The sequence below is a fragment of the Oryctolagus cuniculus genome, chromosome 16 (assembly GCF_051225735.1).
Source record: "Oryctolagus cuniculus isolate XC-2025 breed Fujian yellow rabbit chromosome 16, ASM5122573v1, whole genome shotgun sequence".
Lineage (NCBI taxonomy): Eukaryota > Metazoa > Chordata > Mammalia > Lagomorpha > Leporidae > Oryctolagus > Oryctolagus cuniculus.
In genome coordinates, this window is record NC_142882.1 from 61,220,709 (window position 1) to 61,235,647 (window position 14,939).

The 14,939-nt window shown below is 44.9% G+C and overlaps 1 protein-coding gene across 5 annotated transcripts in view; it reads left to right on the top strand.

The window, feature by feature from the left end:
• The window catches only part of BMPER (BMP binding endothelial regulator), a 279,909-nt gene that overhangs the window by 32,567 nt on the left and 232,403 nt on the right, over nt 1-14,939 (top strand). For all 5 annotated transcript variants that reach the window (XR_016222615.1, XM_002713750.6, XM_051853278.3 and 2 more), the window contains exon 3: nt 2,435-2,534. Coding sequence is in view for 3 of the 5 variants with exons in the window: in XM_002713750.6 (XP_002713796.2) it covers nt 2,435-2,534 (100 nt within the window). In the remaining 2 variants the exon portion in view is untranslated. The remainder of the gene's footprint in view (nt 1-2,434; nt 2,535-14,939) is intronic.

Genomic DNA, 14,939 nt, shown 5'->3' on the forward strand with positions numbered 1-14,939 from the left:
ATCCGAAGTGGTGCAGCTGGGACTTGAACTCGCACTTCGATAAGGGGTGCACTTGTACTAAGCAATAACTTAACCAGCTGCACCATAGTGCCTGTGCCACCAAAATTGATGTTTTACTTTCATTCTTTAGGAACTTTTTGAAGTCCCCTTGTATTACGTTTGAAATTTAAGAAAAGTTCTAAAAATAAAAGGAGTTGTGGGTTATAGGTAGCCTTGACGCCCCTGTCATTATGAAGGAGAGGGAGATAGGGAAGGAGCTTTGGAAAACTTAGAACCCAAATACCCCGGTTCACATTTTACTGCTGCCATTCACAAGGGGACTGTGGACAGCTCCTTAACCCATCTTGGCCTCACTGGGGGGGTGGGGGGGGTGGGGGTGGGAACACTCCTTACTAATAGTGAGTTTCAACCCTGGGTGGAATTACATGGGAGCTTGAAAACACACTGACGCCTGGTCCTTTGCCTGGTCCTTCGGTCCCTGAGACTTGAGCTTCAGGGGGCAGGAGGCAGCACCAGTCCTGCTGAGAACCCCATGGGGGCTCTAATTTGCAGTTAAGGATGCAAATCCTGTCTCACAGGATTTGAAGGAGAAAATGAGGTTAACCCCATGAGATCACTTGCCACATAACAGGCAAGCAGGCAGGCAGACAGGCACATAGACAGACAGAAATGAAGGGAGGCAGGGAAGGAGAGAGGGAGGGGGGAAGAGACTGGATCACTCAGGTCAACCTCTTCCCCCATCCCACATGCATGAGCAGTAAATGAAAAACAAAACATGCACGGAGCTTCTGGGGTTGGGTACATGCAGCCGCAGATCAATGTCCTCTCTCTGGGTGGCAGCTGGGCAGGACCTGGCACGGTCTCAAGGTTTATGCTGGGCATGGTGTCCTTGCTATTCCAGTCTCTCAGTTGGCCTTGCAAAGCCACAGGGGCCAGGAAATAAGACGGATGCAGAAATAGACCCAGCCCTCCCAAGGGCCCCACGTGACTTACTCTGGGGGGCTTGTGAAGGGGTAATTGGAGGGGGTAGGGTTCTGAGATTCTCAGAAATTTGAAAAAAGAGGGATGACAGTGGGTTTATTTTAGCGTTGAGTCCTAGGAATGTCTTGTATGGGGAGGGTTGTCTGGCATTACTGGGAATTTCAAAACAACACAGAAAGTGATGAGTCTGTGCCCAGTTTTATCTGTGAACTGCCTTGGGGCTTTGGTGTATGGGCTTGGCATGGCCTCACAGCCCCCAACGCACGTGTACATGCACACACAATCACTGGCATGCACCTGTGCACACATCTAATGTGTTTCTGGAACGAGACCATCCTGAGTATCATGGCACTGATGCTACCGGGTGCACTTGTGACTCTTCTCAAGGTCATTGTTGGGGCTGAGGTAGGATTTTTCCCACTCCAAGGTTCATGTCAGGGTAAGCAGAACTGCTCAGTTGCTCCTCTGCAACCTGCCCCCAAGTCAGCCCGCGAAGGTGGCAGCACATGGGTGTGTGCACATTTGAGACTCCAACTCAAATCTCACCTCTGCCACTGCCAAACTGTGTAGCCTTGGAAAAGTCAGCCGCCTTCCCTGAACAGTAGCTTTTTTATTTGTAAGATGAGGATAACGATGTTATTTATCACGTGGAATTTTAATAAGAACAAAAGCCTAGCATGTAGTAAGCCCTTGTGCAAGCTGCAATCTTGTTGAAGTTTTGTGACATGGTGATTTGGGGTCATGTGCAGATGACCCATGCAAGAGCAGGCACGTACGTCGTGTTTGCATCTTCTCTAGGACATTCTAGCAGCTGAATTCTCAGGATAAGGCCCACGATGAAAATGCTCACCACGCTTTCATTAGCATAACTGCTAATATAACGCAGCTGTCCCATGGCTGTAAAACACTGGCGACTGTGTCTCTGCTTGGCATGCCGAATATTATTTTTTCTCTTACTGAGCCGATTCAATACTCAACCTTGTCATTATTTGAGTTGGAACTTCAGATTGCTGCATTTTAATGCACTCTACTATTAAGGATTGTTGGACGGCCGTGCGAAAATATTTTTGTTCTCACGATGCAGTCCTGGCCCAGGTAGCCCAATGGGCAAAATATGATTTACACAAATATTATCATTTCTGTAGTGTGTACTGAAAAGAAACCTTAGAACAGAGCGGGAGAAAGCCTCTTGCTCGGCATTGGGTTATCGAGGCCAAGCTGGCTTGTGAAGAAGCCACTTTTCATTCCCTCTCATCTGCCTCTAATCTCAAAACGTCCCCTGTTCCCAGATGGATATTTCTGTCCCAGGGAGAGCAAAAGGCTTTTTGCAACCACGGGGTTTTCTTGGCAAGAGGAAGGCAAGATAGGGAGAGGGCAGCTAGGCAAGCCTCAGCTGTGTGTCAGGACTCTGGGGATCCTGTTTGAAGTCTGTCTCTTGTCTCTTTCCGCCTAGAACAAGGAGGTGACGTGTAAGAGAGAGAAGTGCCCAGTGCTGTCGCGAGACTGTGCCCTGGCCATCAAGCAGAGGGGCACCTGCTGTGAGCGCTGCAAAGGTGAGCTGGGTCCTGGCTGCCGCCCCCGCCGACTGCTGCTGCACGCATTTTTATTTCTCTTTCTTTTGCCTTTCTCATCCCTCAGCTCCGAGCTTGGGTGCAGCTGGGTTTTGGGAGGGGAGCTGGGGTGTATGTGTGTGTGTGTGTGTGTGTAGGGGGAGGCAGGGGACCCCCCCTTGGTGGAACGATGAGAGCATGGCAAGCATGAGTGTATTGGGTTTATTGTGTGAGGCCGATTGTTGAGATGTCTTGGAGACGGTGCAGACGCAATGCCTGTGCCCGTTGGGACCCACGCACACGACCGTAATCCTGTCCGCTTCTAGCACTCATTCTCTCCAGACTCCACCTTTGCCCTGCTCACTTCTTCCCAAGCAGTCGTTCAGCTTGGATTGTATCATTGTCGTCCATTTTTTTCTTTAAGATTCAGTTCTTCTACTTGTCTTTGAAGTGTCTCTAAAATGTTCTTACAAACCTGGTTTCCCATTGTCCCCCGGTACACACTCCCTGTCTTGAACACACTGCTCCAGTCTGGTCTCTCCTGGCCTTGGCTGAGGGCATTCCCCCCATCCTGTCTTCAAGGTCCTTGAGTTCTCAGTCATTACTGTCGCTTTTCCGTTTCTGTGGCACACAAAACTTCACAGGGAGACTCCCCTGGGTGTTTCCCTGTTTCTTGCTGCATTGTATTTAGTAGGTCATCAGCTCTGTGAAGACAGGAGCTGGCTCACGCTTTGACATGCTACAGGGTATGTACGAATGGTCTGTCACAGCATGGGTGTGTCCCGGAGACGGTTTAGGTATGGGGTACAGGCTATGGGCTCTACAGCCTTGATGCCAAGTCACAGTGGGTAACAGATGGTTCCCCAAAATTTCATGTGTGCTCAGAATCTCAGAAAATGTGACTAGTTCAAAATAGAATCTTTTTTTTTTTTAAAAAGGTTTATTTATTTTGAAAGGGAGAATTAGAGAGAGAGAGAGAGAGAAAAGGAAAGACAGAGAAAGAGAGAGGGAGAGAGAGATCTTCCATCCACTGGTTCACTCTCCAAATTGCTGCAATGGCCAGGTCTGGGCCAGGCTGAAGCCAGGATCCTGGAACACCATATAGATCTCCCACATGGATGGTATAGGCCCAACTACTTGGGCCATTTTTGCTGGAGTTCAGAACTCCATCCAAGTCTCCCGCATGGGTACAGGGGCCCAAGCACTTGGCCCATCCTCCAGTGCTTTCCCAGATGCAATAGCAGGGAGCTGGATTGGGAGTGGAGCAGCCGCAACTCTGGAGGAGACCCTTATATGGGATGCCAACATTGCGGGTGGTGGCTTAACCTGCTGTGCCACAGCCTGGCTTCCCAGGGCCCTCCTTCTGAGGGTGACTGGGAAGTATTTTAGGGGAGGTCAAGAATCCTTTCCTTGGCCGGTGCTGCAGCTCACTAGGCTAATCCCCGGCCTTGCGGCGCCGGCACACCGGGTTCTAGTCCCGGTCGGGGCACCGGATTCTGTCCCGGTTGCCCCTCTTCCAGGCCAGCTCTCTGCTGTGGCCAGGGAGTGCAGTGGAGGATGGCCCAAGTGCTTGGGCTCTGCACCCCATGGGAGACCAGGATGAGTAACTGGCTCCTGCCATCAGCGCACCAGTGCAGCAGCCATTGGAGGGTGAACCAACGGCAAAAGGAAGACCTTTCTCTCTGTCTCTCTCTCTCACTGTCCACTCTGCCTGTCAAAAAAAAAAAAAAAAAAAATCCTTTCCTGTGGTGGGGGCCTGCATGTGGGAAAGACATGAACAATCTGACTTTTCAGGGTTCCAGGAGTGGATGTCAAAGATGAGCCTTTTGTTTTCTGTCTTTCTACGCTACAATACAGTGCCTGTCTGTTGTATTCATTCTTAGTACTGCACACTCCTAGTGTTTTGATTCATTTACGTTTTTCTGATTAGAGTAGTAATTTATGCTCATTGGAGAAACTTTGAAAAATATCTAGTAGTAGAAGTCTTTGAAAATAGTAGAAGTAGTCTAGTAGTAGAAGTCTTGAAAAATAGTCTAGTAGTCTAATAGTAGAAGAGCAGAAAAATCACTCATCTCGCCACCCAGAAGTGACAGTTGTTAATACTTGGTGTAGTTCCTTCTGCATTTTATTCCTGTATAAGAGTGGTTGCATGGTTGCTATCTTACTACTCATAGAGTATCATTGCTAGTTCCCCCTCCCCACGTAACATTAGGGTACAACAGCTCCATTTATTTGGGTATGTTGTCCTTTGAGCAGTATGTAAGATTCTGTTGTGGGAAAGTCCCAATCTTCATTGGCCATTTGTGACCAAATTGCTGGGCATTTTGGTTGTGCCCTGGGTGTTAGCCTTGGATCATCATGAACACAAGAAGCTGAACACAAAGAGCGTTGGGTGATAACGACAGTATGGGAATAACAACTGGAAAGTCTCAAGAGAGGCACTGGGGCAGTGAGTGAGTGCAGAGCAGATCCTAGTGCTAACGGAGACCTCTCTGCAGCTGGCCTTGCCTTAGCCTTGTGTGTCCTTTATTTGCACAGATCCGCAGCAATGGATCATTAGTGTGGAGCAGACATGAGAGAAGCACCTGCTGCATTTCTGATAAGACTCCCCCAGCAGTCACCTATGTGCTGACACTGGGGTTTTGACTGTTCTTGCTCTGAGAGTTAATTCAGTGAGGAATCATATTAATGCAGAAGTGTGATGATAATACTTTATTTTAGAAATCAAGGTAAAGTTGTCTTAGAGTCAAAAAGTTTAATCAGATTGGGAAATGATTATTATATAATGATATTTAACGTATCATATGCAATGAGTTTTTTTTTTTTAGCAAAGAAATGGAAGCTCTTATTTTTCAGATTAATTAACGTAGCAGGATCACTGAAGATTGAATTCTGTATTTAAAAGGCAATGATATTCAGAAATACTGCCTTTGAATTTTTAAAAAATTATTTGAGAGAGGGAGAGCGAGTGAGCACGTGCGAGAGAGAATCAATCTCCTATCATGTTCATTCTCTAAATGCCTCCAACAGCTGAGGCTGAATCAGGGAACTCAATTCAAGTCTCCCGCCTGGGTGGCAGGAACCCAGTTATTGGAGCCATCATTGCCTCCAGAGCCTACAGTACCGGGAAGCCTGGAATCAGAAGCCAGAGCCAGGCACTGAATCCAGGTACTCTGCGATGGGATGTGCACTTCTTAACCTTCTTCTCAAACAGTGTTGAAAGCTGCTCGCCAGACAGTGGGTCCAGCTTCTTGTGGATGTGTGCAAAGAGGGACCCACCTTGGCAGAGTGGCAGTGTATCAGGCTCTCCCATGCTCTGGCAGAACCTTTCAGCCAGCACATGAGAGGGAGAGCTGGACTTCTGCTAACTGGATGAGGCAATAGTGAAAGTGACCCTTGAGGTTTAGCTTCTTGTTTGTCTTTCCTTTTGCTTGGGGGAGTCTTGAGAATGCAGTGTTTCTTAACATGAAGTGGACTGGCTGGCCTTGGGGTGCAGTGGGTTAAGCCACCACTTGTGACACCAGCATCCCATATCAGAGGGCTGGTTCGACCCCTGCTTCTCCACTTCTGATCCAGCTCACTGCTGATGTGCCTGGGAAAGCAGCAGAGGGTGGCCCAAGTACTTGGTCCCCTGCCACTCATGTGGGAGATCTGGATAGAGTTCTGGACTTCTGACTTGTGGCCACTTGGGGAATAAATCAGAGGGTGAAAGATCTTTCATTTTCTCTTCTCCATTCTGCCTTTCAAATAAATAAATAAATATTTTTAGAAAGTAATAGACCACAGAATCAGCTGTTAAAATGAAGCCTCCTGGGCCTTGCCCACTTATAGTAGCCACCAAGGCGGTCATGCTCTTCATCCAGACAGCAGCAGGTAGGACTTGCAGTCAGGCCTACTCAGAGCCGCACTCTGAATGCTTACAGCAAACGAGGGAACTGTAAGACGTTGGTGAAAAAATGGAATTGAACTAGACTTTTATTTTGGCATGAGAATCCATGTGTAGTTTTTCTTCACAATACTCATTTTCCATGGGCCTTTTGAAGACATCTTGTATATGCGGATTTCAAAACTCCCTGCACCAAAATAAGCTTATGTTTAAATTCCACTTTCCAGTTTTGGAAGTGCTGTCATAGTTGGGGAGGCGCTGTCACTGTCCCGTCTTATGGATGAAAAAGCAGTGACACTTGGAGGGTTGGTAATGTGCCCGTTTGGCAAAATGACCACCCCATGGGGTAATTTCTACTTTTTTTTTTTTAAAGATTTATTTATTTGAAAAACAGAGTTACAGAGAGAGGTAGAGGCAGAGAGAGAGGTCTTCCATCCACTGGTTCACTCCCCAGATGGCTGCAATGGCCGGAGCTGTGCTGATCCGAAGCCAGGAGCCAGGAGCTTCTTCTGGGTCTCCCACATGGGTGCAGGGACCCAGGGACTTGAGCCATCTTCTACTGCTTTCCCAGGCCATAGCAGAGAGCTGGATTGGAAGAGGAGCAGCCGAGACTAGAACTGGCACCCATATGGGATGCTGGCGCTTCAGGCCAGGGCACCTGCTGTGCCACAGCGCCGGCCCCTGTACTTTTTTTTTTTTTTTTTAATATGTAAGAAGGTGGAAGGCCCACAGATGTTAGATCCTTCAGTTGCCAAGACGTTCATGACCCAAAGATGAAGCACAGGACATCCAGGTCCTCCTGGGGAGGGCCTGTAGGTGAAGGTCATGGGACACACAAAGGCATGAGCGCTTAGATGGCACCTGTCACTCGATCACCTGGGGACTTGTCACAGTGCCAGCTACGGGGCTTCCTCCCAGACCTACTGAATTCAAAGGTATCTGTCCTAAGTTTTCATTTGTTGATTGTGGAAGGGCCAAGAGGTCAGGCAGAAAACCCACGGAATCCTGTTTAGGCATCTGTTTATATTCCACTGACAGAGATGTGGCTCTTGAAGAGGAAGTAGAAAGGTAGATCTTCTTGAGGACACAAACATGAAAATTCTCATTTCCAAAAATACTCTTGGAAGTGTTTTGTGAGTGTGTACATAGATCTCTGCTCTCGTCTGGTTCAATCAGCTGGCTCATGGCTTCCGTTCATTCATCCCTTCAGCAGTTACCACTCCATGCTCCAGGTGTGCGTGGGATGGTGCTGCTCACCAAATTATTCTCCATTTTCATCAAGTCAGAATGTTCTTTAAAAGGAAAAGTACATTATAACCAATTCCTCTCAAGCAAGTGTTTTCAGCGTCATTTTGAGATTATTTTTATGCTAATAATGGTTATAAATTCCTATCCAAATAGCCTAGTAACCGGGCAGAAGATTAATCTAATTTGAAAAAACTCAATATTGTTTGATGAAAACAAATGAGATCATTGGGAGTCAAACAGATGGTTTTGGCAGCTTTTCTGTATTAACTTGGACTGAAAGTCACCCTTTAATTTCTGTTCTTTCATGAACAATAATGTATTTGTTATTTGAATATGTGTTTGTTATTAGTGTATCATAAATGAATAAGGTGTGTTTCAAACATTTATAGGTCAAATTGCATCCTTTTTCCTCATATAAAACATGAAATATTGTCCACAATACTCTGATGAAAGATAGAAGAAACTAGTCTTTCATTTGTTGTGTAGGTTTTATTTTCCATACTCTTTCTTTGGTCTTTGATTTCTCTTTGCTTTGATATGTTTTTCTATGGGTTGTGATCCTATGAGTTACATTTTTTTAGTAGTGTAACTTTATATTTGGTTTAAAAATACCCTATGATGTTCCATAAGATGAAAATAGGCAAAATAGAAATATTTACACACTGATTTTCTTTTTTTTTTTCTAGAAACCTTTTATTTAAGGAATACAAACTTCATACATTTCATAATTACAACTTTAGGAACATGGTGATTCCTCCCACTGTACCCACCTTCCCACGTACTCTCCCACCCCTTTTCCTTCTCCATCTCCTATTCCCACAATTTGGTCAACTATTGTAGATTCTGATAAATAACAATTAGAAAGCAAAATGTGTGGGGAATCTTCAGGGAATTGGGTTCACTGAAGTAGACCATTTACCAACTAAAGTTAAGAGAAGACTATGAATCATGCAGTAGGTCTTGCAGTATTAAGCATAGGTTTCCTTTTGCACAAGAGAAGGTCATGAACAAGGCATCTTATCTCTGTGCTGCTTCAAGAGTGAAATGCAGATGATCATGTCTTTCGGAATATTGGCCATGTGGCTGTTTTAGAGGGAGCCGGCCATGTACCAAACATGGGTACAGACATTTAAAGAAAATCTGAAGCAAAGTAATCGCACTGTCTGTATTGACAGAGTGAATTGTTCTATTGTTCAAACTTTTGAAGATGGAAAGGTTGAGTTCTCCATGTGCCAGATGGTTGTTTGATCTTAACCAAACCTCTCTGACAGTCACAACTGTGCGTTGTCTGTTGCCCAAACAAAAGAATGGTTCTTTCTTCAACCTCTGGTTTCCTTTCTTTTCAACGTGATGGGATTTCTGGTGGTTGTTATTTATAATCATCCAGGATGCAGCTTGCCCCAGGTTTCACACCCCAAACAAGGATGACCTGCCTTTAGGTTAAAGGTCTCTGAGGTACTCAAACTATATTGTAAATGAGTTTTGGAGAATCTTTTGGAAGAAAAGACAAAGCTCAGGCTGACGTGTTCATAGATGTTCAGCCCTGAGGTGGTGGCTTTTTCTATTGTAGTTTAACAGATGGAAAAACTTCTAAGAGATCTCACTGCAGCTGGGAGAGCCTGAGATGAAGTCTCAGATGTCTCATTCTTCTTGCCATCGCATCGCCTATGAGGTTAAAGGAAGGAGTTGTATGAGGACTCCAAAGACAAAGGGGCGGGAGGAGAGACAGACAGACGCCTGCGTGCTCTGCCTTTCCTCTCTGTAGCCCTCTCCTTTGCTGCCCCATCACTCCAGGGCCCGTCACGGCCTGGGTGGACTAATGATTTCAAAGGAAGAATGTAGGCAGAGTGCTTTGTGGAGGTGACCGAGGACAGGCTGTGGCTGGGGCGCAGTGGCTGTGCTTACTGATGGTGTGTTTCAGAAGCCCCTTGGCGTGTTCCTCTGCAGGAGCCACAGTTGTTTATTATTGCAGCAGTGTCCCAGCATGGCAGGTGCACTTTACTCAGTTGTGAGTCTGTGCTGGGGTTCAAGACACATTTTTAATAGAATGCACTATCTATTAAAGTAGACAAAAGCGCCATAGTACAGGTTAAGGTTCTCTTCTACTCTTTTTTTTTTTTTTTTTTGACAGGCAGAGTGGACAGTGAGAGAGAGGGACAGAGAGAAAGGTCTTCCTTTTGCTGTTGGTTCACCCCCCAATGGCCGCCGCGGCTGGCGCACCGCACTGATCCGAAGGCAGGAGCCAGGTGCTTTTCCTGGTCTCCCATGGGGTGCAGGGCCCAAGCACTTGGGCCATCCTCCACTGCATTCCCTGGCCACAGCAGAGAGCTGGCCTGGAAGAGGGGCAACCGGGACAGAATCCGGCACCCCGACCGGGACTAGAACCCGGTGTGCTGGTGCCGCTAGGTGGAGGATTAGCCTAGTGAGCTGCAGCGCCGGCCCCTCTTCTACTCTTGACTCCAACTGTGTCGTTACCTTTTCCTGGTGACAGTCTAGGTACTAGATTCTTGGGGATTTTTCCAGAGCCAGGCTCTGTGTACTGTGTGTGTGTGTGTATGTGCGTGCGTGTGCACATGTGTGCCATCACGTGTGTTTCTTTGAGATGAGTTTTACTAGCTTCATAGCTGGCTATGTTAATGCTGACACTCTATCGCTTAGAACATCTTGGGGCTGTGCGCTCTATCCCTGCCCTTGAAGCGCTCACTTCCCATGCCATTATTATGTTGACCACAATGCCGTGTTTATGAGAACTTCTTGATGGCAGTCATCCCATTCTGGAACACTCGCATGTGTATTTTAACCTATGCAGTATAACTAATTTTATCTACCCAGTTCCAGAAATTTGAGTAGGGACTGTTAATACGTTTTTAAAGACAAGAAAAGAAAACAAAAAACAAGAGGGATTTCCTTTTCTTCTCGCTTTTTCTCTAACTGAAAAAAGATGTATAAAATGTTTTCATTCATAGATTGGTTACCCATAATATAAACCAGGCTATTTTGGCATTTAAATAAAAATGAATTTTTTAAATGGACATTAAAATGATACTTCACAAAAATATGTTTTTGTTGTTAAAACTGGTAAGGAAACTTAAAACAGAGATCAGCTTTCCCCGACAGATTTGTCCTAACCCATTTTTTTATGGGCCTTTTTATAAAAAATGATTTTGTAGGGTTTTAGAAGGCAGTTTAAGTAGAAAATTTGTGGTTGCCTTAAAGTTAGGGGATTAGATTTCCAAAACCTGCTGTTGACCTATGGTGCACTTGAGTTTTGCTTTCTAAGGTAGGCCAAGGTGAGAGGGTTCCTCACTGTGGCGGAGGAGAGTGGTGGCTCGGTTCTCCCCATTGTCTCCTGTGCAAAGTGCCTGACAGCCTTCCGAGAACCTGGGTTTTCTCTTTAGTGGCTGTCAGCCCAGAGGAGCTGTTTTCTGCTCCTGGATCCTAGTGCCTTAATCTTCTATGGATTCAAAAAAGGTTATTACCAACTTTGAGGCCTAAAGTAACACTCATTTACCATCTCAGTTTCCATAGGTTAGGAGCCTGGGCATGACCTAGCTGGGTCTTGCAATCCAGTAATCCAGGGGCCAGTGCTGTGGCGTGGCAGATAAAGCCACTGCCTGTAGTGCCGGCATCCCATGTAGGCACTGATTCTAGTTCTGACTGCTCCACTTTCCATCTAGCTCCCTGCTAATGTGCCTGGGAAAGCAGTGGAAGATGGCCCAAGTGTGTGGGCCTCTGTGCCCATGTCAGAGACCCAGAAGAGGCTCCTGGCTCCCAACTTCAGCCTGGCACAGCTCTGGCCATCGTGGCCATTTGGGGAGTGAATCAGCAGATGGGAGATCTCGCTTGCTCTCTTTTTCTCTCTCAATGTCTCTAACTCTGCCTTTCCAATAATTAAATAAACAAATCTTTTAAAAAACAAAACAAAACATTAAAAATAAAGGCAATCCAGGGGTTACCATAGCCAGGGTCTCGTCTGAGGCTCGGGATTCCCCTTCTAAAGCTGGTGTTCTGGGTGGAAAGTTGGGGTGCATCCTCAGAAACCTGCCCCCACGTCTAGGGTCTCTGTTTGCTTCTTCAGTTTGGCCGCTCTGAAACTGCTAGCAGTTTCTGTGTATGTGACAGAGGCATGGCATACAGCCCTTACTTACTATTTTATTTATTTTTTTCTTTTTAATTAGCTTATAACAGATTCAATGTGATTTATAGATGCAGTTGTAAGAGCATATTGATATTCCCCCCGCCTTCCCCTCCCTTCTCCTCTTTCTCGCCCCATCCCTTCTACCCTTTTTCCTCTTTTTTTTAGTTTTTGAGATAACATATCTTAAAATTACATTACAGTAAAAAGCTCAATACTTCACCAAATAAGAAGTTTAACAAGTAAAAAGCAAACAGACCCTAGTTTAGTGAGAATTCAGACAACAGCAATGAACAGTAATTGAATGGAAAAATGACTGTTTCACCCAAATACAGTAAATTTTAAAGTAAGTACCAGTCATTAAAACTATAGTAGTATAACATTCTTAACCATTGGTTTGACAAGCATATAAAACAAAGTTTTACAAAAACTATACTTGGTGCAATGCTTATATACACAAACATTTCTTTTTTCTTTCTTTTTCTCTCTCTCTCTCTTATTTATTTATTTATTTTTTTAATTTTAGCTCCCACATATAAGGGAGAACATGTGGTATTTGTCTTTCTGTGTCCGGCCTATTTCACTCAATAGGATGTCCTCCAGTTGCACGCATTTCAATGAAAATGGTAGACTTTCATTCGTTTGTGTAGCTGAGTAATATAAATGATCATCATGCTGCAAGGATAAGCGTCCTTGCTGGGCTGTGATCAGAGAATACTCTCGCAGTCTCTTCTGAATTTGACACCTTTCCTGCCCACCCACCCCACCCACTCTGGTTTTACGGATTAAATGTACCAGATTCCCTTTTGGACAGGAACCTGGTTTCAGAGCTCATGTCTATTTGCCTTAGAAATCTGTCTGCCACAGAGGCTGGTGTTTACCATGGCAGATATGATAATGAAGGTGAACCAAGTGCATTGGTATGTTCATGAACTTGGGTGCCTCCTTCACTCAGTCTGAGCCTATTACACCGGATCCAGCTTGTTGTGTTTCCAGTAGCTTGGTGGTTAAAGGGCTGAAGATGTTTATCTGCAAACATGCTTGTGCATTGACTGGCTGGTGTTAAACACAGGAAGCAGTGCTCTGAATCCCAGGAACGTCTGAACCTTCTCTGAAGCTCACGTAGAATTTTTGTTGTGTTGTGTTCTGGGGTCTGTGGCAGCAAGATTGACAACTCCAAACCTCTAGAGGCAAGGCTGCACAAGGCCAGGGTAATATTTTCAGGGACAATTCTGTGTCCCATGGTCATAAAGAGTCTCAGTTATTTGAATCATGAAGTGAAAAGGGGACAGGAGTTGGAATTAGATGTGGACTCATTCCAGACCCTGCCACTTCCAGTTACTTGACCTTGGCCGAGCCACTTCTTTTGGAACCTTGGTTTCCTGTTCTGTAAAATGCAGGGGCTGGACTAGATTAGAAGATGCCAAACCCACTTGTGTCTCAGAATTTCCAGGGCTACTTATAAAATACACAAATGCCTGAGTCCTACCCTACACCAAGTGAACCATAATCTCCAATGACTGGGCCCAGGCATCTGTATTCTTTTCACAGTATGATAAAAAATACATAAAATAAAATTGACCATTACGACCATTTTAAGTGTAGAGTTCAGTGGCATTAAATGTACTCACATTGTTGAATTGTCACTATTGACAATTGTCACTATTCCTTCTGTCTACTTTCATACTAAACTAGAACTCTGCACCATGCTGAAACATTAACTACCCAATTTCTTCTCCCTGTAACTTATGGTAACCTCTATTCTACTTTTTTCCTCTACAAATTTGCCTATCTTGAAATCTAAAATGATTTCAAGATATTTCTGTAAGTGGAGTCATACAACGTTTTTCTTTTGTTGTCTGGCTTATTTCACTTTGTACGATGTCTTTAAGGGTCATCCATGTCGTAGCCATGTATCATAATTTCCTTGTTTACAAGGCTGAATATTAGTCCATTGTACACATATATCACATTTGTTTATGAATTCCTCCTCCATGGGTGGATGTTTGAGTGGGGTCTGCCTGGCCTCTGTATTCTTAACTAGGGTCTGGCGTTCATCAGTCTTGGAAGCCATTGAGATGAATATTCAGCTCCTTAAATTATGTGTTTGTGTACAGCATGTTTAGGAGCAGGAGGATACTATGCAAAGTCAGAGCTAAGAAGGTGACTATTTTCATTCTTTAATAATTTTATAGCTAGATGTATGGAATAAATAGTATGACCACTGATGCCAATAAAATACCATAAGCCCTAGGCAGATATTAATGATCTCTTGTTAGGAAAGTGAAAGCATAACTACAGCATTTACTATTAAAGCCAATAACATTTAATATTAAAACAAGCAGTCCCGTATGCAGTTGTGTTAAGAAGTACTTATGTTCTCAGCCCTGTGCAGTGACATCATATTGATAGCTTGAAATGTGGGGGGAGTGCTTATACCTTGGAAATCAGAACATACTACAAAATCAAGACTCTCCTTGAGGAGAGTTAGTGGTTAAATTTTAGCAACACACCGCTGACTGCATGACAGATGTTTCTCTTCATTTCAACAAACATCACTGACAAAAGAAACAGATCTTAAAAAGGTAAGTCTTTGTTGACAAGCGAAAACCCAGAAATCAGGGGTTACACTCGGATTCAGGAAGCACAGGGGGCTCACCGTGTGCACCTCCCACAGCTCTGGCTTGGATGCGGTGTGGGCTCCTTGTTTGGAGGTTTCTTCTCATTCCTCTCCCATGTGATTGCCCAAGTCAGTGACTGCTGTTCTTGCTAGATGATTGGCAGCCTCCTTTGCAGCCTACAAGTTGACATATTTACCAGTTTTGTTCTGTTTTAGACTGAGTTTTTCTTTATAATGTTCTTATCTACTCATGATTATGTCTTCCCTTCCCTTCTTTATTTTGAAGGGAGAAAGAGAGAGAAAGAGAGAGGGAGAGAGACAGAGATCAGTCTTCCATCCACTGGTTCACTTTCCAGATGCCTTCAATAACTGAGGCTGAGGCTGAGTGGCAGGGATGTAATTACTTTAGTTGTCATGTGTTGCCTCCCATAGCAGCCACTAGCAGGAAGCTGGATCAGAAGTGGAGCCAGGATTTGAACCTAGGGACTCTGATATGAGATATGGGCATCCCAAGCAACA